This window comes from Ursus maritimus, unplaced genomic scaffold, assembly GCF_017311325.1.
Source record: "Ursus maritimus isolate PB19 unplaced genomic scaffold, ASM1731132v1 scaffold_25, whole genome shotgun sequence".
Taxonomy (NCBI): Eukaryota; Metazoa; Chordata; class Mammalia; order Carnivora; family Ursidae; genus Ursus; species Ursus maritimus.
Genome location: NW_024425008.1, coordinates 25,766,285 through 25,789,668, shown reverse-complemented (window position 1 = coordinate 25,789,668; position 23,384 = coordinate 25,766,285). Strand labels below are relative to the sequence as shown.

General features: G+C 53.5%; 1 protein-coding gene across 1 annotated transcript in view; it reads right to left on the bottom strand.

Annotated features, from left to right (window-relative positions):
- LTBP2 (latent transforming growth factor beta binding protein 2) overlaps positions 1 to 22,352 on the bottom strand; it is a 100,144-nt gene extending 77,792 nt beyond the window's left edge. Inside the window, exons 1-2 of the mRNA XM_040641653.1 lie at positions 21,803 to 22,352; positions 15,276 to 15,346 (exon numbers count right to left, since the gene is read on the bottom strand). Coding sequence (XP_040497587.1) covers positions 15,276 to 15,346; positions 21,803 to 22,296 — 565 coding nt within the window. The 5' untranslated portion in view covers positions 22,297 to 22,352. The remainder of the gene's footprint in view (positions 1 to 15,275; positions 15,347 to 21,802) is intronic.
- Between the last annotated feature and the right edge of the window lie 1,032 nt (positions 22,353 to 23,384).

Genomic DNA, 23,384 nt, shown 5'->3' with positions numbered 1-23,384 from the left:
GGTTGTACGCTTGTGCTCACCGTTAGTTGTCAGCCTCTCCTCTCAGACTGAAAGTCCCAGAGGGCAGACGTTTTGTTTTCTATCCTCCTGTCACCCCAGAACTTGGAACAGAGACTGACACAGAGTAGATTCTCAAGAATGAATGAACGAATGAATGAACGAATGAGGTTTTTTAATGGGAAAGGGGGCTCAACCCTGGCCTGAAAGTCAGGGGCGGGGCCGAGTTGTTGAGGTTTTCCTGTCTTCTGTGAGATGTGTGACCTTGATCTCACTGAGCCCCGATTTTCTCATGAATCATTTGAGGGGCAGGCTGGGGAGGCTGGGGGGCATCCTAAGGGTCTCTCAAAGGCATCTTCAGCACTGACAGTCTCTCCTCTTCCTCCCCTTTGGAGAGCATCTGCTCTCAAGCTCCCACCCTCCTGAGCAAGTGGTGGAACTCCTGACCGGGTGCAGGAAGAGCTCTGCTTCCCAGACCCCGGGATCAGCCTGGGGGCAGAGTGCAGCTGGAACTGGGCGCCTTCCTCCAAGCTGGTGCTGTGCCAAAGCCACGCGCCACCAGAGCCTTGCCTTTTCACTGCCCTTCCTCACCTTGCAAAATCTGGAGCCCCCTCCAGTGACTAGCAGCCACGAGAGAGAGAGTCCCATGCAGAGAAACACACTGGGGTGCAGGGCCCTTCCCCACCCCTCCCAGGACCTCCTCTGGCGAACAAGGAGGAATCCAGGAGAGCATGGTCAGGCTCATGCCGGACCCTCTAAACCCAATGTCCCCTCCGTCTGTCACTTACTCATTCAACAAATATTTGCTGAGCTCTTACTCTGTACTGGGCACTGGGGACAAAGTCTTTGCTCTCATGGAGCTTGCAGTCCAGTGGGGGAGACCAATGAGAAATAAGAAAATAGCATAAAGTTGCTTTGGGGCAGTATCTCAGGCTGTGGAGACAAACAGGGTGATGCAGTGGCCCACACCTGATGTTAGATGGGGAGGACAGGACAGGCCTCTCTGAAGAGCGGGGTCTAACTGGTACAAAGGAGGTGCTTGGGTGAAGGTCTGGGCAGAGCCTTCCAGGCAGAGGGATAAGCACATGCAAAGCTCAGGGGGCTGGAGGGAACATGGTATGTTCAAGGAGGTGCCAGAGGTGCAGGGAGGCTGGGGTCTGATGACAGTGGAGAGCACTCCAGGTCAGGGAAACAGAGGCAGATGACACAGACCCTCGTGGGCCTCAGTTATCCTAAGTGCATTTGTTAAATCCCAGGCACCGCGCTACACAGCCCCTGAGCCTGGGATCGCCTGAGCTGTACTCTCCTCTCTGACAGCAGGCCTGGAGTCCAAACCACGGCCAGGTCTGAAGAAATCTCTCCAAAATTCCACTTGGCCCATGCCACCTCCTTCTTGGAGACACTCACTGGCTCCCAGGTGCCTCCAGGATTCAAGTCCATAGACCAGCACTGAACACCTTCCCCGGTCTGATCCCCTCTAACAGTAATTCCCTCTAAGCCAGTCGGCTGCAGCCAGACTGGCCTGTGGGTATGGTCTCTCTCTTCTCTTTGCCTTTGTGTGCACTGTGTCCCCTCCCTGGAACTCTTTCCCATGCCTCTCCACTTACCTAAATCCTACTGTTCCTCTAAGGCCTCCTCCCCATCCCTGATGCCCGCCTCCAGCCAGTGAGCCCTCCTCAGAGCAATGAGGACCCGCACTCACTGTGCACACCACACATCGGGTGCGCCCCGAGGGCCTCAGTCAGCATGATGGGCTTTCCACATACGTGGCTCAATTCCCCGGCTACTATGATCAGCCCCTGCGACTGCCCCTTACGCCTCTTTGCATCCTTTGCTCCCAGGATACGTAGAACAATGACACAGTACTGTTATTTTTACTACGCAGCAACGATCTACGGAGGGCCTCCATTCTACACACACTGTACTTCGCATGTCCTACCTCATTTAGCCCTAACAACAATCCTCTGTAGCAAGCGTGGTTATGACTCTCATTTTATAAATAATTCCTCAAGCTCAGAGAGGTTAAAATGTTGCCTAAGATCGATCACCTAGCCAGTCAGTGGTAGATTAAGGATTCGAATCCGGGTCTGTTTGACTGCAAAGCCCAGGTTCTTTCCTCCCCACTGCCTCCCAGCAGGGCTGGTATGGTCCTTCCTCCCTACCATTTCTGAACCTTGACCCGGAGCCGATGATGAAACAAAAGGATCTGTTGGCTTCCAGTCAGCCACCAAATGCACCTTTGCAGGTGGTGGAGACTTCAGGACCCCATCCCTCTCCAAAGCCCACGCTGGAAATCTGAGATGATGATGGACCATGTTTGCCAGCTCATGCATTCGTTCAGTGAACATTCATAGAGCACTCACGAGGTGTGAGGCCTGTGGGAGAGAGGGTCCCTCTCATTTTTTAAAAAATATTTTATTTATTTATTTTGGGGGTCATGAGCAGGGGGAGAGGGTGAGGGGAAGGAAATTCTCAAGCATATTCCATGCTGAGCACGGAGCCCAACCCAGGGCTAGATCTCATGATCCTGATATCATGACTTGAGCCGGAAATCAAGAGTCAGAGGCCGAACTGACTGAGTCATCCAGGTGCCCTGAGAGGGCCCCTCTCTTAAGAAGTGTACTGTCTCAGGGTGCCTGGGTGCCTCAGTCAATTAAGGGCCTGCCTTCCGCTCAGGTCATGGTCCCAGGGTCCTGGGTACAAGCTTGGAGTTGGGCTGCCTGCTCAGTGGGGGGTCTGATTCTCCCTTTGCCCTTCTCCCCACTCATGCTCTCTCACTTTCTCTCTGTCAAATAAATAAAACCTTAAAAAAAAAAAAAGGAAGTGTACTGTCTCACATGGAAGAAGGAAAAGTCAGGGAAGGCTTCCTAGAGGAGGTGATACTGATCAGAGACACAAAGCATGAGTTGATTGGGCATCATGTCAATCAAGGGCAACCTGCCTACTCAGGGGAGAGTGGGGGAAATAACAGGTCTCACTTCAGGATTCCAAACACGAGCTAGATCCTGGTGCCAGAGCATTTTCCTCAGTGCCTTGGCATGACTTCCTGGCAGGCCTCAGGTCTCCAGATAAACAGACCATGTCAGAGAACTGTAACCTTGAGCACTGCCCCAAATACAAAGTGTCACAATGGCAGGATTTGGGCCTATCGCTTGGCTGCCATTCCATCTGCCCAAGCAGACTTGGCCCCCCCCGACCACCCACCAGGCCCCGTCACCACCACCACCAGAGACCAGCCCGGCAGCCAAACTAAGGCCGTGAACCCTGGGGAAGCAGGTGTGCCCAGGGCCAGTCCTGGCCCTCCCTGAGTCTTGGGAGGCAGTAGAAAGGGTAGGCCTCAGTGGTTTCCCATGAACACTACATGACTGCTAGTCTCTCAGACCAGGGTTGGCAAGCTTTGGTGGGTGCAATGACCAGCTGGTGGAAAATGGGTGGTTGGGGGAAATTATAAAAATAGCGTTGATATACGTATGTAATACTGTGGTAAATAAAAGTTCTAAAAGGCTTCCAAGCCAGCCCGATTTGCTGATGGATAAAACCTGCTTGGGAAGATAACCTTTCTGGATCAACCATTTATGAAATTGCACAGAGGCCAGAGTTGCCAAGGAAGATCCTCCCACAGGTGTCAGGTTTTCAGAGGTGTTGAGCCACCTCACGTCAACTCCGTCGGCGTCCTCTCTCGAGTTGTTACAGATGTTTTAGCAAGATGCAGGGAACCACTGGGCATCCGCACTGAAGTGGTCCTGCTTTTGTTCCGAGCCAAGCATCGTATCACGAGACTGGCGCATAGACTCCTGTCTTCTCTCTCCACTACCCCGAAAATCACCCCCAGATGGCTCAAGGTGGTGGTTCCTAGTGCCTATCTGTCAAAGGGCACATTCTTATGACATTTTTACTGGTCTGCCATAAAATAAAGAAAATAAAATGCTTCCTGAGTTTTTGTGTAATGCTATTTTCCCCATTTTAAAAGCATCCTTTATGTTGAGATAGTGTCTTTTCTACTTTTTTTTTTTTTGGTGTTCTGTTTTTTAATTAAAAATGATGGCAAGTGGTAGTTTGTATTTCTAACATCCTCACTTGGCAAAAGGAAAAGCTACTGACTGTGCTTTGGTACCTGTGGTATTGGGGGATATTTTACGGATGCATGTAATCCAAAAGTTTGGGACCCTTCGGCCATTGTGGTCATGCTGCCTCTTGTTGAAAGGAGACTGCAGCAAAACATTCCTGTCAAATGAGCACACATTTCAGAGCTGAAGTATCAGAAAGGAAACCATCCATGACAGAATGGCTGATGGCGGGGCTGTTGCCTAAGGCAAAAGAGGAAATGCCGAGGGCCCTGGGAGAGGTGGCTCCATGCAGCGCTATGAGAATTTTAAGAGAGAAAACTCCCAGCCATGGCCGCTGGGAAGTCTTCATCTTTTGTTCTTGGAGCCCCATCTCTCCCATTTTCTCGAGAGAGCAGAGATCACACCTTACACTTGAGAAATTAACCCAGGATGGGGTATATAGCTTTAGTGAGTATTCATTGATTGATTATTGGTAAAGGGTTGTGGAGCAGGATGTCCTGATGTCCATGCTTAACCATCGAGGGCACAACTCCGCCACCCCCTCTGCCCCCCGCCAACCTCACACAGCCAGCAAGCAAGGCTGTATCAGCTTCCCTGTGCTCAGTCGCCAATGCCAGCTCTTAGCCATTCATAATTTGGGCTCCTCCCGAACCCTTGCTTTTCCACACTCTCCTGGCACTCTCCTCCTCACTGAGGATTGGACATGTGGAAAGTTTCAGCCTTGGGAGCTCAGCTCTGTGCAGTTAGCAGGATGCCAAAAGAGAGGGGAATAAAAAGAAAACTCCCGAAATTGCTTTGAAAGAAAGAAATAGAAGGCATCGTTCCCTCCAACCCCCCACCTTCTGGCTGTGCCCCTTCTACCTTCCCTTGGCTCCAAAACAGTCGAACAGAGATTTGCTCAGATTTTCCACACAAACCCCTGCCTCTGGGAGGAGACCAAACTCAGAATGGGCAGGCCCAGAGGGATTCTGGAAATAGCTCTCACCGTGTGGCCTGCTCCTACCACCCGCTCAGAGCCTCTGTGATCAGCTCCTTGGTAGCAGAAAGAACATGACGCTGGGAGTCAGAAGGATCTGGTCTGACCCCAGCTCAGGCACATCCTTGCTGTGTGACCTTGGACCTCCGTGATCTTGTCTATAAAATGGGGCTGAAAATTCCTGCCTCAGAGAGTTGTGTGAGTCGCGAGAGGATTGTGGATGTGGAAGGGCATTGCATTCTCCAAGGCCGTGTCATGCCTACAGTTTTTTGTGGGTTTTTTTGGTGGGCAGCAAAGCAATGTTTATTGAGCAAGAGTAGAAAGTTGCCAGAGAGGGAGCAGGCCTGAGAGGGTTACCCCCACAGTTTCTAAGTTTAGGGGTTTTTATGAGCTCTTCTGTGGAACTTTCTTAAGCAATCAGGTTGTGCTGAGTTGTGCCAATCAGGGCTTTGGTCATGAATCTGTCTACCTATTAGGTTAATGTCAATGTGCTGATGGTCTCTTTTTGCTGACATCTGGGAGCTTTTTCTTAACTGTCCTTTGCCTGTGACAGGGACAAATGCTTTGGGGTTAATTGTCTTATCTTGTGACATTTTGCAGAAGTCATGTTTGTAAAGGCTACAAAACAGAATGCTAGTTATGCACCCCAGTCTAATGTCGTAGCCACAAGCTGTAGGAGGCTATTTAAAATGAAATCGATTGGGGCTCCTAGGTAGCTCAGTCAGTTAAGGGTCTGCCTTCAGCTCAGGTCATGATCTCAGGGTCCTGGGACTGAGCCCCGCATTGGGCTCCCTGTTCAGTGGGGAGTCTGCTTCTCCCTCTCCCTCTCCCTCTGACCTTCCTCCCCACTTGCACACACTCTCTCTCTGTCTCAAATAAATCAATAAGTAATCTTTAAAAAGAAAAGAAAAGGAAATTGATTAAAATCAAATAAAATGTAAAATTTAGTTCCTCAGTCCCAGTAGCCACATGTGGCTCATGGCTACCACGTTGAACAACAAGCTATAGAACGTTTCCATCAGCACAGAAAGTTCTATTGGAACTTCCTATTGGAACTTTCTATTGGAACACTGCAGAGCTTTAAGGAAAACCACCATCCATCTCCCAGCGGCAGAGGTGAGATGGCCTCTGGACTTGCCTTCCACCACTGTTTCCCAGGGAAAGGCAATGTCAGTACAGGCCCTGGTTAAAGGGATGAACCAAGCCCTGTGGTGCAGGGGCAGGGCTGCTTTTCAGGTGCTGAATACAGCTGGTCCCCTCTCCACCCCCACCGCCCAGGTGGGGCTTCTGTCTCCAGCTCTTCCTCCTGGGCCCCAGAGATACCTTCTGCCTCCATCTATGACCTCTTAGATGAGGCACTGACTTCAAGATGGGTCCCTTAACCCCGCACCTCCTCTAAGACCTCCAGCACCTTCTGCTCTTGTCTGGGAGATGAACCCTAGCTCCAGATCAGACTCTGGGCCCAGCACCCCTACACCTGAAGCTCAGGTGCTCCCTAGATGAGATCTCCATATTTCCTAAAATCTACGTCAGTGGGACACAAAGAACCTACCCACTGAATTAGCGATCCCTCCCTCAGGATGCGGCCCTGTCCCCTTCCACACCCAGAGGCCTTTGCACTCAGGACAGTCGCCTACCCGCCCTCAGTATTTCTTTCAGCCCTGCCCTGGGCACCCCACCTCAGGCCTCCACCCAGAGGTTTTGGTTAGCCCTGGAGCTCTCTTCCAGGAGGTGGGGTGTCCACTTAGGCCGTCAGCAGTTTCTCCACAGTCTTGACCTTTGATATCTACAGAAAGGGACCTGATGTCAGAGATCTCTGAAGCCAAGGAAATCCCTGTCTTGTCCCCACAAGTGTGGGGGGACTGTCCTCTCCATACATGGGCTCTTCCCAGGGGCCATGTCTCCAGGCCCCATGCTCGGCCCTGAGCCCCCAGGCTGTGGGAGAGTCAGGTCCTCAAGGACTTGCCCTGCTCCCGCCACAGCCGTGCTGGGGCTTCAGCTCGGGACGGCTGGAAACGGCGCTGGGGCTCAGGGGCCAGCCAAGCACCCGGCTCCAAAATAGCAGTTGTGTTCACATAAAAGCCTCTAATGAGAGAAAGATGCTGTTTCTTGGCCCCTCATGTGCTCTCTGCAGACGCCGTCTGGCAGGCCAAGCGGGCCTCTACCGTTTGGCGGCCAGAGGGGAGGAAGGGGAGGTGTGAGTCAGACCTTGGCCCCCAGCCCCACAGCACGGACCGCCCTGCTAACTGCATTAACAAATGCCACAATGCTGGGCCAGTCAGGGGCAGGAGGCCAAGGGCAGAGAGCAGTCCCAGTTCCCACCGGCTCCAGCAGGCATGAAGAAAGAGACCACTGGGCAGGGCTCACGGCCCAGGGCTGAGGCCTGGGTTTGTCTCCAGCTCCTGCCCTAAAGCAGAAGAGTTACCCAGCGATCCGCACTGCCCTGGGGGCCTTGTCTGGGAAGAGGCAGGGCTTCGGAGGCATCACTGCCAGAGGGGCCTCTGGAGATGAGAGAAGTATGGGACGGGGTCCCAAGACAGCCTCCATCAGGGATGAGCCCAGGAACCAGGCTTTTCTAGGGGAGCAGCTCTAGGGCATGGAAGACAGTTCTGTGGCTGACTTGGAGCCAACAAGCACCTTCTGCGGCACCACCAGATCCCTGCCCAGGACCCAGGCAGATCAGGAGGGAGGAAAGACACCACTCCTGCTTACAACTCAACTGGGGCTGGGGCAAAAGCATGGCGGAGAGAACCACCTGGCACTCAAGGAGACCTGTGTTTAAATTCTGTATGACTTTGGACAAGTCTCTTTACCTCTGTGAGCCTCAGTGTCATCTAGAAAATGGTCATGCACCAACATTTACTATTCACCCAGGCTGGTAAGCAAGACAGACGTTGTCCTCTTCTTCATGGAGCTTCCAACTTAGAGAGATGGTCACAAAACCAGCAAACAAATAAGCAGAAGAATCGAAATGGAGGTATGGGTTATGGAGGGAGAAAGAGCCAGGGGCTAGGCTCCAGAATAACAAGGCTGGTGTGGGGAAGCCCCGACAGAGTGGTCAGGGAAACGCCTCTGAGGAGAGGAACTTGAAACAGAGACGGGGAAAGAGGGTAGGGAACCAGCCGCATAAAGAGAGGAGAGGAAGCTAACAGAGCAGCCCAGGCACAGGCCCGGAGGCAGTGTATCCCAGGAACCCAGGCTGGTTTGGTGAGCGAGGGGACTTGTGGGAGATGAGGCTGGGTGCAGCCAGCTGCAGCCATCACCCAGGAGCCCATACTGGTGCCTTGGACAAGAGAGGCAGCTGGGGAAGCAGGGAGCAGCAGACAGGCTCCCAAGAGATTTAGGAGGTGAAACAAAGAGGAAGAGCTTGGTGAGGAAGGTGTCCAGGTGCCCCCATTGTCTGACTGGAGTATGTGGGCAGATGGGGGTGCCTTTTAACAGGGTGGGTAACAGCTGGGCAGGGCAGCTGGCACAGAGGAAGGGAAGCCACGAGCTTGTTTTGGGCAAGTTGGGGGTGGGGATGTCTGGGGAGCATTAGGAGCAGATGCTGACTGAGTAGGCATCACGACGGAGTCTGGAGGTCAGAGGAGAGGTCTGGTTGAAGATACACATAAATCTGGGTGTCGTCTACCCAGAGATGATGCTTCCATCCACGGGAATACATTAGATCATTCCAGGAGTGGTGCAGCGAGAAAGAAGAGGACCCAGGACTCAGTCCTGGAAAACCCAATGTTTAGCCGTTGGGTAGAGGACCAGCAGCAGCCAGGGGAGGGGGACACGGAAGACAATCACACGATGACCACTCACAGGGTGAACGGGGTTGAAATGTTTCAGGTGGTCCCCGGCACACAGTGTGGCTGCTGTTATTATTGTTGACTGACAGTTAACAGTGCCTACTAGTGCTCAAGAATAGGGGACAACTAATGCTTGGCTTGGCTCCCATGGCCCCCCTCTTTGTGTGGGAGATTTGGAAGATCTGCAGAGTCTTGGGGAAGCCAAACATTAAGACGTTGGGTAGAAAAGGAGGTGCCAGCCAAGGAGGCGAGAAGAGGAGGCTGGGGATGGAGGAAGGAAACTACCAGGCCACCCACGAGATCCTGCACCCACTCAGTCCTTTACCAAACAAGGACCATGTAGGCACTCCCCTGTTATCAATAGGACACAGCAGCAGCTGGCTTCAGGATCCTCCGAAGAACATCTCTTAAATACTTCTTTGAGCAAAGAGCCTTGGGGCATGTGCCTGCTCACGAGGAAAATCTCAGGTACCCATTCTTGGTGAGGAGAGAGATGATGGTCTCTTGCTACAACTGTACCCTTCACGTTAGTTGGGTCTCCACTGAGGTCATGTAATGATCCCCCTTAGCCACCTCTCACCTTGCTCTCCTCCACTCCCTGCCAACTACTGACTCTCATAGGATGATTCTTCCAGAGAGAAGCCACACAGACGCTCCAGACTCTGGCTCCTGGCAGTTCCTAACCAGTCGGTGAAGATCCCACCCCCCGCCATGACCCTTTTCCCTAACGTTTGCTCAGCATTTACCATTATGAGGCCCTGGGCTAACTTCTTTACATGTGTCGCTTCTCCTCATTCTTATAACTACTATGGGTGCTATTCTTATCCTCATTTGGCATATGGAGAAACCGAGGCTGAAAGCAGTCAAGCAGCTTGCCTGAGGTCACCATACTACTAAGTGATGGAGGAAGGGTTTGAACCCAAGGAATCTGGTTCCAAAGTTGGGGCTCTTGTCCACCTGGCCATAGTTTTGCCCGATGGGATGGAGTCATTACAGAGATGGGATGGGTGGGGCCACATTAGGGCTACATTAGGGGGAATGGATTTCTCATCGCACTGAGCTGTGGACCAGAACAAAAGCCACCATGCCTGTGGAGGCTCTGGACCCAGAAGGCAGGGGCAGATGCCAAGGCCCACTCCAGGAGCTCCTGAGTCTTCTGGAAGGGCTGAGAGAAGTGAGGCAGCAGAAGGGGACTTGTCGGCATAGTCCTGGGATAGGCCTTGTATTACTCAGTACATGCTTACTAAGCCTCTCCTTTGTGTCCAATGAGCACCTGCCACTGCTCTGTGCCGAGGGCCGTGTGACACAGTCCCTTCTCTCAGCATCAAGGCCAAACACGTGTGGAGCACAGAGAACATGCTGGGCCTTGAACTAAACATTTAACTTGAGTTATCTCATTTGTCTCTTACAACTCTGTGAGGTGGAGACTAACCCTAGGCACATTTTACAGGTGAGGAAACTGAGGCACGGAGAGCGTAAGCATCTTGCCCATGGCCACATAGCTAAGTGGTGGAGCTTGCATTTAAACCCAAGTAGTCAGCACAACCTCCTGGATTTGGATTAAAATGACAGCTCTCTACACAGACGTGCCCATTTATCAGGAGCACGAGCCCTGTACCCCAGAGCCAGGCTACCTGCATTCACATCCAGCGTCTGCTGGTTCCTGGATGCAGGACTTGGGCAAATAGCTAACCTCACTTGTAAATGGGGAGAAAGATCGAATTTAGTTTATAGGATTGTGAGGATCAAAAATTAACAATATCAAGTACTTTGAATAGTACCTGACCCACGGTAATAGCTACAGTGTTATTGTTAATCCCCCAAAACAACACTATCATATAGATGGTTATACCCGTTTTATGGGTGAGGCTCTATGGTAGAAGGGGGCCAGTCACTTGCCTGAAGACACAGAGCTGGGATTCAGATCCACAATTCCTTGGATTTGGCACCCAAATCCCAAGCACAGGCTCCTAACCTTGAGCCTTCTTGCTTGGCGGTGCTGCAGGTGGAGTAACCTCCCTACCCCCTTCCTCAACAGCTGTGGGACTCCCTCTGCCCTGCCCAGAATAGCTTCTGTGCATCTAGGCTGAGATAAAAGGAGAACTCAAAGAATTCTTCAAATCTTCCCCAGTGTGAGCTTTCAGAAGCCCCCCATCTTGTGTGTGTGTTGGGGTGGCGATGGGGGTGAGCCAGTCTGGGAAGGCTGGACGGTCTCCCAAAAGCCCTAACTATAAACAGGATCCAGTCAGCCCACACTCGACAGTGCTTCCCCTCAGGAAGGACTTCAGGCAGGCCCCCGGCAGCTGCCTCCACAAATACATAAACACAGAAATCTTGTGGCAGAGCTGGCAGAGCCGCAGAAGGGGAGGCAGATACCAAGACCGGAGCAAGAGATGAGAGCCCAGCTTCTGACCTTGCCAGGGTGGACTGAGGAGCTGGGGTTCCAACAGTGGTCATTGGCAGATGCAGTGGCTCCCAGAGGTCCAGAGACCGGACGGGGGTGAAGGGAGGGGCCTGCCAGGCAGATGGATTAGTAAGTCACAGCCCCCGAGGATTCTGTGAGAGGAGGCAAGAGGGGGCCGAGGGGTGGCCCAGGGGGCAAGGGCCATCCCTCCCTGTATACGAGTAGCGGGTCGGACCCACAGATTTCTGGCAGAGACCAGGGGACAGACTGAGTCTCCACACGGTTCTGGGACTAGACTTCATTCTTGGCCATGGGGGTAGGTCACACACCCCTCCTTGTCAGCCCCCCTCTCCTGCTGGCCAAGGAGGCACCCCACATGTGTGAAAGTGCTAGAAAAGAGTCCTGAACATTCCGCAGCCTTGGCACTCTTGGCTCCAGCCAGGAGGGCAGCTGTGGGGAGGGGAGAGGAAGATGCTAACCACGGGGGGAAACAGGAGAGCCAGCTGACAGGGTGTGGAGCCAAGAGCCCCACATTCTACGGAGCCAACACCCCACCGCCCACGTGGTTCTCGTTAGGCTCGTTAGTAGCAAAATAGCAACAAGCAAACAGCACAAGGCCCAGCTAATTAGCACACAGCCCTTCGGTGGGCAAGCCAACTTCCAGTGGGAAAGGCTAATGCCCACTGGCAACTGCTCCAGGAGAGGTGCCAGCCTGCGTGCCAGGGTCAGGGGGGATGACCGGGGGAACAGCAGGGCCAGAGGACCGGGAGAGAAATAGGGGGCTGAGGGCTCCCAGGCTGGAGTGGGATTTGGCAGCATGCTAGAGCCTCCCCCAGCTGGGGCACAAGGGTAGACACACACACACACACACACACACACACACACACACACACACACACACACGTTGTTTCTGACAATCTGCAGACTCACCCAACCTTGAGTTTCCGGTGTCAAAACTCCAGTTTGGCAGAGACTAACACGGGAAAATCATGAACAAGTTAGGAAACTGACACCTTCCAGGGCTGGAGGGCCAGAGCGAGGCCCAGGCCCAGAACCCTCAGGCAGCTGGTGAGAAGCCCACCCCCTCTGAAGCCACCCTGCTCTAGCTTCAGCTCAAATCTCAGCAACCCTCTCTGCCAAGCTCACTAGAACATACCAACCTTCCACCCCATCTCCAACCCCAAATCCCTCCCCAGTCCTCCAGAGTGCCCCAAGGCTCTGCTACTCAAAGTGTGGTCCCTGTACCACCACCACCACCAGCACCAGCAGTCCCTGGGAGCTTGTTAGAAACTCAGACTCTCCAGCCCAGCCCCAGACCTGCTGAATCAGAATCTGCACTTTTTTATTTTTTATTTTTCTTAAGATTTTTTTTTTTTTATTTGTCAGAGAGAGAGAGAGCGAGAGCATGCGCACACATAAGCAGGGGGAGCGGCAGAGTGAGAGGGAGAAGCAGGCTCCCCCTTGAGCAAAGAGCCTAGTGCGGGACTCGATCCCAGGACTCTCGGATCATGACCTGAACTGAAGGCAGACACTTAACCGACTGAGCCCGCAGGAGTCCCAGAATCTGCCCTTTAAATAAGATCCCAGAGGATTCATGGGAACAACCAGATTTGAGTTAGGGCCCCCAAGGCAGATCTTCCTATGACTGATCAAACTCTGCTCAGTGGTCTTCAGCTCCGGCTAGAATTGCCTGGGGAGCTTTAAAAATACACCAGTGCCCGGGCTTCAGTGCCCAACCTCAGAGCTTCTGCTGAGCACGAAACCCTGGCTACCCACGTCCCTGGCTTCTCTGCCTAGGGGAGCTGCTGATGCTGAGTCTGATCCTCCTCCAATGAGTCTGTGACCTCAGCAAGCCACCCGAGGTGCACTGTCTTCATCTTTATAATTATGAAGGACAAGTGTCTTTCCCCCATCTCTGCTACCAGCCAGAGAGGGCCTGTCCTCTGAGAGCCCCACTAATCCAGGCTCCCTGAAAAGGAAAGGAATTTTCAGGGGAAAGATCTGCTTTGCTGTTTGTCTTTGAGTTGGGGGTTTTGTTTTCTCTACCTGGGGGCCCTTAGAGAAACCCAAGATTCTGCCTGAGCTTCCCTGTCAGGCTGGGAGAGGGTCAGGGCCATGGGGTGTGAAGCAGAACCAAGAGCTGGGGGAGCCAGCATCTCCATCTCCACAGAAACAGAAGCAGCCCCATCGTGTCCCCATCCCATCCCCATCTCGGGAGGCCTCAGAATCAGAGCTGAGGGCATCCATTGGGGCTGGGAACACTGCAAGTTTTTGTCGTAGACCATTAGCTGTGAAACCCTCACACTGAACAGGGCCTGGGGCTTGTCGCTAGGCAGGAAGGGGCTCTGGTGAGACTGAGCCTTTGTAGCCAGGCTTAGGGCCTGGCAGAAGGTAGTGGCAGGGAGCCACCCCATTAGCCATCAGGGAAATTCAAATCAAATCAAATCAAAACCACCTTGAGATACCACCTTACGCCAGTTAGAATGGCAAAAATGGACAAGGCAGGAAACAACAAATGTTGGAGAGGATGTGGAGAAAGGGGATCCCTCTTACACTGTTGGTGGGAATGCAAGTTGGTACAGCCACTTTGGAAAACAGTGTGGAGTTCTCTTAAAAATTAAAAATCGAGCTACCCTATGACCCAGCAATTACACTACGGGTATTTACCCCAAAGATACAGACATAGTGAAGAGAAGGGCCATATGCACCCCGTTCATAGCAGCATTGTCCACAATAGCTAAATTGTGGAAGGAGCCGAGATGCCCTTCAACAGATGACTGGATTAAGAAGATGTGGTCCATATATACAATGGAATATTACTCAGCCATCAGAAAGAACGATTACACAACATTTGCAGCAACATGGACGGGACTGGAGGAGATTATGCTAAGTGAAATAAGTCAAGCAGAGAAAGACAATTATCATATGGTTTCACTCATTTATGGAACATAAGAAATAGGAAGATCTGTAGAAGGAAGGGAAGAATGAAGGGGGGTAAACAGAAGGGGGAATGAACCTATGGACTCTGGGAAACAAACTGAGGGCTTCAGAGGGGAGGGGGGTGGGGGATTGGGATAGGCCGGTGATGGGTATTAAGGAGGGCACATATTGCATGGTGCACTGGGTGTTATATGCAAATAATGAATCATGGAACATTGCATCAAAAACTGGGAATGTACTGTATGGTGACTAATATAACAAAATAAAAATTTTAAAAAAAGAAAGAAAGAAAGAAAAAAGAAAAGGGACACTGCAGTCAGGTTACCTGAGTTCAAATCCTGCCATTTCCAGGCCACGTGACCGTGAACAAGTGACCTGCCTGTGCCTCAGTTTCCTTTTTTGCCCAATGGATAGTGGTACTCCCTGTCCTGTGGGCCTTGTAAAGTGTACCTGGCACAAAATGAGAGCCGCGTAGGCATCGGCTCTTGTTGGCACTGCCTCTATGGGGTGAGTGGAGGCTTGGGCATGGAGGCCCTGGCTCTTCCAGCCTCCCTCCTTGCTTTCCACATAATTAAGATGACGACTCTCTCTTTTCTCTCATCGGGGCCAGCCAGGAGGAAGGAAGACTGCTCCAGACACGGGGCTGGAGCCTCATCTGACAGCCTCATGCTGGCAGGAGGCCTGACAGAGGCCAGGACCGGCAGGGCCAGCGGCCAGGGCAGAGGGGGATTCCCAGAGTATGCAAGGTGAATGGTGCCCTCAGAACTGTGTGATGCAGAGGCTCTGGGGCCAGTCATGTGCTGCAGATCACAGGGGTGTGTGGGCGTCCAAGGGCCCCATGGACAGGGGGAGTGGGCCACCAACACAGTGGGGCAGCAAGAGGGGAATGCAGGAAGCTTTGAACACACGAGTGGGGAATTTTATCTGAGAGTTGTTTTCAGCTGGAGGCCTTTTTAAAACCTCCTTTCCACAGCCCACTGCCTCCATTCTGGAAAGGCAGACTGGGAAGAGACCCTTGCTCCAGGTCCTGGAGTCTCTGGGCCTGGCCAACCTTGAGGGAGAGAGGGGGAGAGGGTAGACAGGGCGGGGGCACTCACGTTTGATGCAGTGGTTGGTGCTGTTTGCTGTCGTCCATCCTGGGCAGCACTGTCCCCCGCAGACATTCCTCCTGTGGGGTCAGCAAAACTGGGTCAGCACAAGGGTGCTCAGAGAGGTACTATTCCCAGAGCCCCTTGGATGGTCCCACCCTCTACGGGCAGGGCCCGGGGGAAACCTGCCAGGCTGCCTAGACTATCCTTCTCTAGGGAGGCCATGTGGCCCAGGGGCAAGAAGTTTGCGACCCCGCAGATCTGACATTGAGTCCTGACTGTCATTCTCTGCGTGATCTCGGGCAACTTCACTCCCAGGTCATAGTACCCACCTAACTGGGTTGTTGTCATGATTAAAGAGAGAGAGAGAGAGCACGCGAGACCGGGAATACCTAACACAAAGAAGCACTTCCTGGGACAATGAATGACAGTGATCATGCAGATGATGAAAAAAGCAAGTTCGGAGAGGTTCAGTGACCTACCGAGGCTCAACAACGCGTAAGTGCCGAAGCCGGATTCAAACCCGAGTTGGCCTGCCTCTAAGTCATGCTCCAACCCTACACCGCCTCTCACCAACGAATAAACACAGTGGTCCTTTGCCCCACAAACGCCGCTTATCTAAGGGCAGCTGGAAAACACACCTAGAACACCCTTCAGGACATACATATGCATCACCTGCCAACAAATGCTCAGGGGAGGAGCCTTGGCCCTCAGGCAGGCTGGTGCGTGGTGCGGGGGGAGACAGAGGGACCTGGGGTTACAGAATTTCTATTTAAGAGGGGCTTGAGGTGATGAGCTGGTAGGAAGATGAAACTGGGGCCTTGGGTTAAGCTGCCTCTGCATAGTGAGCACACTTTTTATTTGGGCAGGCGAATGGAACTTACTTAATGCGGGACAGTCCTTCCCCAGCTACTCCTTGGTGCCAGCACTGAGGGTCCCTACAGGAGACACTGGTCTGTAGTAACTGCTGGGGTACTCACCCAACTCAGCCAAGCTTTGCTTTCAGGTGTGTGGTGAAGCCCCTGTAGCACCAGCATCTTTCACCAGCCCCGACTCTCCATCTAGAGACCCAAATGCCTGGACCTGGGTGACTTCTCTAGAAGGGATCCCCCCAGAGAAGGCTTCTGAGGGCCTGGGCCTGGCCCTGGCTTTGCGGACCCCATTATTACCATCAGAATTTGTCTACTGAGCACTCATTGAAACAGGGTGAGTGGGGCAGCAGAGAACGAGCTGGAGAATCAGGGTGAAGAGGAGGGGGCCATTCCTGTGACCTCTGTGGACAGAAGAGTGAGCATCTGGTCTCGTTTATGAGTTTACTTGACATTTGAGTGGACCCCAAAGTTTGTGTGGTTTTTGGAGCCTTACAAAACATTCAAAATAAATTCCTGCAGCCTGGAAAAGCTGAAGCCCATTTCTAGCCCTGTGGCCCAAAGTTATGGGGAGCTGCCTCCCAGGGAGCTCCCAGAATGTCCTCCCAGCCAAAAGCTGGGCCATCCTGGCCACCCCGAAGCCTCTCTGGACCGCTGCCTTCCGTGGCTTCCTGGCTCTATGAAAGCCCAAGTCACTGGGTTCTGAGGAAGGGGTTGGTCCTTATACCCGGGCTTTCTGAGTGTGCGCACTGGAAGAAGGGGTGGGTATATTACCCACGCATTTGTAAGTCACTACCCCTTGTGGTGGTGACAAGTCCTCTTAGAGGCCTAGGAGGTCTTCACAAGGAAACAGACTGCATGCCCTGGGAGTTTTCTAAGAACTAGGGTCTGTTAGTGCCCAGAAAGCACAGGCTGAGGGGCCCACTTGGCTGGGAGGTCATGGCATGGAGCCCAGCCCAAGGAGGCCCCATGAGCCAGCTGTCACCCCAGATGCCCTCAGGACAGCTTTGTAGCTGACTATGGGAGGCAGCAGCTGGCCCTGCCCTGCCTGCCAGCGGTAGAGCCCTCAGGGCCTTTAGGAACACAGTGAGGCCTGGTCAGAATCAAAGGCTGCCAGGCAGGGGCGGCCAGGCTAGGGCTGGAAGGGCACTCAAGAGGGATTCAGGTGCCCAAAGGGGGACTCTGAGAGTTCTTTCAAGGCCAATATTAGAATCTTGGGCAGAGGCCCAGGGAGGTGGGAGATGACCATTCAGCTGGGAGAAGAGCATTCGGCAGGCTCTGGCTAGCTAGAGAGAGCAAGTAAGTCTGACTGGCTGGGGCATATCTGACTCAATGGTTCTGACTCCTTGGAAGGTAACACCATGAGATCATATGAGCCCTACCTTCCAGGTGACACCTCTCAACAAACATCAACTCAGGATCCAACATCATTGTCCCACCCTTGGGGACACATCTGGCTAACAGCCTAGAACACCTGCTGGTCCACGTAGGACCAATGCGATTGTACTGGTCCTTTGTTAAAAACCTCCCCTGACTCTCTGTTGGCCTCTGTGAAACTGGCCAGGCCCCCACCTGCCTGTGCGGTCTAACTGCCCCCATCACCTACCTGTCCCCGTGCCCATGCCCTTCCACAACCAAGGCTATGATCCTCCAAGGCTATAAAATTTGTTGTCCCACAAAGGCACCACATTGGGCCACATTTTGATGCCTTTCTTAAACTGCTCTTTGCCTAGAATGCCTTCCCCCTCTTTGCTGATTGAAGTCCTTTGCATACTCCGAGACTTCCAGATCAAATGTTACCTCCTTTGTGCAAACCTCCCCTGATAGAGCCTCTGCCTTCCCCATTCCCCATCCACTGCAATCATTTAGTCCTGATTGTCTCAGGTTACTGGTTGTACGTGTCCCCATCTTGATTATCTTGAGAATTCTCTTATTCCTCTTTGTGTCTAACACAACGCCTGACACGTGGCATACATTTAATACTTCTTTGTTTCACTTAATCCCCTGTTTCCCAAATAATGGATGGGCCACACCCAGGTTAAGCAAGGGGGTTTTAGGTTTCCACAACCATAGCATTCATGTGAGTCGCATGGTGAAAAAGTGATCCCCCTTTCAGTGATCTTTCTAGCCTGATTAGATCAGTGAAAAAAATCTGTCTGAGGTTGGGTTCCCGTGCCAGGTCCTTCCCCCAACACATGCTAGTCTCCCTTTTCAATAGGAAGGACACACCACGCGGTTGAGCTTCCTAAGATAGGGTGTCTGACTAGAATTTGAGAACATTTTCATTTCAATTTTCTTACAATTACCCTCTTTTTATGATTAGTGGTATTATTTTCAACTATGATAGTAATACAAAGTATCCTTGAAAAATGAATTTGTGTAGAAAAATGAGTCAAGCACAGTTTGTAACAGCAAAACAAAATGTAAGTCATCTAAATGTTCAAAACCAGGAGGGTGGATAAACTGTGGTATATTCAGACAGCGGCATAATATACCACAGTTAAAATGAATAAACATGGGCTGATTATATTAACATGGCTAAACTCAAAAATCTAATGAGGAGGGGAGAAAGCAAGTTGTAGGAGGATAATACAGTATGGTATCACTTATCTGAGTTTAAAATATGCAAAACAATATTGTGTATTTTATGGAGGATTGCATCTGTAGTAATCGTGTAAAAACATACATTGGAATCATGAGTAAATTCAGGGTAGTGGCTAACTCTGGGGAGAAAGAGACAAGTTTATGGAGGGAATTTCAACTAAAAAAATCAAAAGCAAAATATGCCAAAATATTAAGGCTTGAAAAATCTGGATCGTTATATTATTTCCAATACTTTTTAAAATATGTTTGTACAAAACCTCATAATATAAAATACTTAAAAATAGATGAAATACAAAATCCTGCTATTTTTACAGTGTATAAATTTAAAGAAAAATAATAGACCAAGAGGGAAAAGATCAAGGAAAATATTATGAAAGTATTAGGCTGTGAGGCTAGTTCAAGAAACACTGAATATTGTGAAACAATGGCTTAAAAAGTCCCCTATAGACCATAAATTCCATTAGTGCAGGATCTGTGTCTGCTGTGGTTACAACGTACTGCACACACTAGCACTGTGCCTGGCACATGCTTAATAAATCTTTGTTGTGTGCGATAAATCCCCACTACATGCAAGTTCTGTGAGGACACCAGCTGTGTTGGTCTCTACTGTATCTCCATGGTCCAGCACAGTGCCTGGCATACAATAGGCTTTTCAAGTAGTCGTGGAATGAATGAATGGCCCATGGTAGTAATGCAGTTCCAAGCTTCACCAGCAGGTGGCACTTGCTCCTTGGCCCTGAGAAGCCCACTAGGCAGTTGCCAGAGAGGTCAGCCTGGCCAGAAGCCATTAGCCAGAATGAGACTGCGTAGAGAAAGCAGATGGACAAGACTGCTACTCAGCTCACTTGGAGTGGTTGGGTGGACTGCCAGAGGAGCCCACTCTTAAAGCTGCAGGAAAGAATCTGCAGGAGGAGCCAAACCCAGCATGTGATTCGATGTGTGCACCTGTGTATGACAGGTGCCTAGGGGTGGCACCCAGCCCGTGTCCTTACATACCTGTGCACATATACCAGCTTTATTGTGGTGACAATCTGCTTTGCACATCCCCACCTCATTTCATAACTTCTAATAGTGCACCCTTCCTCTCCCAACCTCCACTATTCTACCTTCGCCCAACTTGCACCTAAATGCCTACGCTATAAGCTCCTCCATGAACTGGCCCAACCTATTCCTCCAGCCTCACTCTGATGGCTTCCCTACACCAGGGTGCCATCCTGCCCCCAGGCCAGTGCCAACAGTGAGAAGCCCTCATCCTTTGGCAGTGTTACACCTCTGGGCCCCACTCCTGCCTCCTCCCCTCTTGCGTCCCCTCAGACAGCCCATTGAGCTCAGGGACCCCAGCTCCTCTGAGCTCCTCAGCCATAATTGTCCCATTCCTTTATGCTTAATGGGAAGCTTCCGTTACTAGTAAGCACATTCGTTGTTACATATCTGTCCATCTCTCCAACTCCATTTTAAGTAAATGAGTTGCTCTCTTGGCAGGAACAATAACTTTGTCTCTGAGCCCCCATCCCCTGTCCCAGGCTCTGCACACTTGCTCGTAGGAAGCATGTATTCACTTGCACACGTCAGGAAAGGAAAAAACTGAAACAAAACCGGTGCTCCATTAACACTTGTTGACTGATCCTGTGTGTAAGCAACCTGGCAGTGCATGGGTCTACTTTCTGCCTGCTTTAAGCTGGGCCTTACTGGGGAAGCAGGGAGTTCATCCACTCATTCAACAGATACTTAACGAATATCAACTGTATGCAGGCACCGTTCTAGGCACTAGTAACATAGCAATGAACAAAACAAAGCATCTGTTTTTGTAGAATTGACGTTGGTATGGGCTGGGAGACCAGGCCATAAACGCAGGAACAGGTAAAGCACGTGGAAAGGGAGAGAGGGTGGGGCAGGAGTAGTCAGAGCAGACCTGTCTCAGCAGAGATCTGAACGAAGGGAGGCAATCCTGAGGAAATAGGAAGAGTTCAGCAGCCAAGGAAAACCTGGAGCGGAAGGCCACCAGGCACACAGTCCTCCAGGGTAGAACCGAGGGTACAAGTGTCCTTGCTGAGTACTGGGACTAAAATCAACTGGTAAATGGGGTCCAGGCCATAAAGGGCCGCGAGAGACCTTCCCAGTCTCTCTGATCCAGCCCTCCTCCAGCCCCGCCTTGCCCGGGGCTCCCTTTGCCCCCATTCTGGAGACACGTGGCATACCCAGACAAGGCCAAGTGCCCCTCTGCCATGAGGAAACCCCGACTGGGGATGGGGTTGCCTCCGAGCCTCCCGACGCTGCGAGGGCGCCCCCAGCGGGCAGCAGGGGTGCCCCGGGAGAGGGGAAAAAAGCAAATCGCCGGGTGGGGGGAGAGGGTCCCGCAGATTGAGAGTCGCGCTGACACCTAGCTGCACAGGCGCACACACAGACGCACTCTCCCACGTACCCACTGTGCCAGAGCTAGAGCGCGAGCGGGCTTCCGGCCCAAAGTGCCCTCGAGCCCATTCCCCCTCCCACGTTCAGCCACGCGTGGGCCCAGCCCGACCTGCGTCCCAACTCGTACACTTGTAGCCAAGTTCAGGATTCGCTGCCAGCCCCCTTCCCGGAGATGCGTCTGCCTTGGCACGCTGGAGCCCCGACGTCCTCCACCTTCCTGCGCTCTGAGCCCGCTCAACCGCTCTGGGGCCTCAGGCGACTGGACCTCCCACCCCGTTGCCCCCTCGGGGCTCCCTCTCGGATCCCTGCAGCCCTGGGGGAGTCTGCGGGAACCGGTTAGCGGAGGGCAGGCGAAAGCATGGACGCCTTGGGAAAGGATTTAACGTCAGGTCTCGGCGAGCTGGTACGAAAGGGTGAAAATGGTGTTTCTTTGCCCTCAACTCTACGAAAGTGGGTCGGATCTCCGAGCCTCAGCTTGGGGACCCCGGTGCTTTTCCTTGCAGTCCTGAGGCCGCCTTGCTCCCGGAGAAACCAAGGGCACGAGCCCGGGGCCCTCTCCTCTCGCCTGCGCATCCCTCCACTAGTTAGCACATGGAGACCCGCCCTCGTTCCCTCCCCCCCGACCCCCAGGCTTTCCTCGGCAGTGCTCACCCCGTAAGCCGCCCTCGCGGTGGGGTTGGGGGCGCAGCCCCGGGCCGCTGGAGGGTTCCGAGGCGCGGGAGAGCCGGTGCGGCCCGGGCCCTGGCTGCGGGCTGCTGCTGGCCCGAGGGACTGCTTCTCCAGGTCTGCGCAGGTGGCTGGGCTCGCCGCGGCTGCTGCGCGCGGGGCGGCCTCCTGGCCAGCGAGCCGGCAGGCCTCCGGGGGCTCCCCCAGCCGGGCTGGGCCCGCTCCGTGGGCGGCAAGCCCGGGACTGGCGCGTCCTGCTCTCGGAATAGACTGTACACCTTGGCTGCAGACGCTGCGGGGTGACTGCCCCCGGGGCGCCGCAGCCGATTCGCGTCCCTGCCAGCCAGCTCGTATCTTCCCACTGGGTCCCTCTGAGCATGGCCCATGCCCACGAAGAGAGCCAGGGCGAGGGCCAGGAGGCCCCCGCAGGGGTTCTGCAGGGCGCGCCTGGGGCAGCGGTGGGTGGTCGGGGGCCTCATGGCTCCGGGGGCGACTGCAGAGCGGTGAGAGGGGGGGAACTGCCCCGGGGGCTTGCGGCGGCCTCGCTCCGTTCCCCGGACGGTGGCCCGCTTCTCCCGGTCTAGAGGCTCCAAGCCAGCCTTCTCGGGGCGAGGGCTGGGCGACGTGAGCGGTCCCCGGGCTGCGCGCCCCGAGCCTGGCGTCCGCTCGTCTCCAGCCAGGCGCGCACCGCCGCGGCACCTTCGCGCCTTCTGCCGTCTCTGCAGCCTTCTGAAGGGGAGACGGACGCTTTTATTTTTGGAAACCTCCCCCTGTTTTTTCGTCTCTTTTATCTACACCATGCCCCCTCCTCTGAGGGACAGCTCAGCCCCCTCATTACGGGAGAGGGAGAGAGGAATTCCAGCAACACCCACTTTGGCACCGGGAAGCGAGCGGGCGGCGAAGGGGGGTTAACCCGTGAGGAGCTGGGGGCAGCGCAGGGCTGACCCGACGGCTGGCAGGGGAGACGACGCCTGCCGGGACAGGGGCACCTGGTCACCTTTCTCTCGTCCTGGGCAAGCTCGAACTGCTGACCTGTCCCGGATGGAGCTCCTCGCCCTGTCCTCTGGAACAAACTCTCGGTGGCAGGACCAAGGCTGCGGCCTCGAAGGTCTGAAAGGAGGCCAGGAGAGGTATTAAGCTCGGCGTGACAGAGCCGGGCCCTCAGGGACCTGCGCCCGGCCCCTTCGCTTCCCGCCCCGGCCACTGGGGGCGCCCGCTCCGGGGTCGGCTAGCGCGGGGCCGCGCGGGGCCGCCTGGGGCGCTCGCCTCCCCCTCGCCGCCGCAGGATGCGTGAGCGCTGGAAGGTCGCCGGGGAGGGGGGGGCGCGCCCTCTAGTGGAGCTGGCTGCGTCCTGGGCCACCATGCCGCCCATGCTCCCAGATCTTCAACCTTTTCCTGTTGCGTCAGGGTCCAGGCGAGGCCTGAGGCGGCGACGGCGCATCTTAGGAGAGATACCATCTTTTTAACAGAGGTGTAGACGTAGAGGATCTTGAATAAGGTCACACCAGGAAACAGCGCGTGTCCAAAAAGGGGATGAAATCCTGGCCTCCTGCTTCGGGCTCAGAAG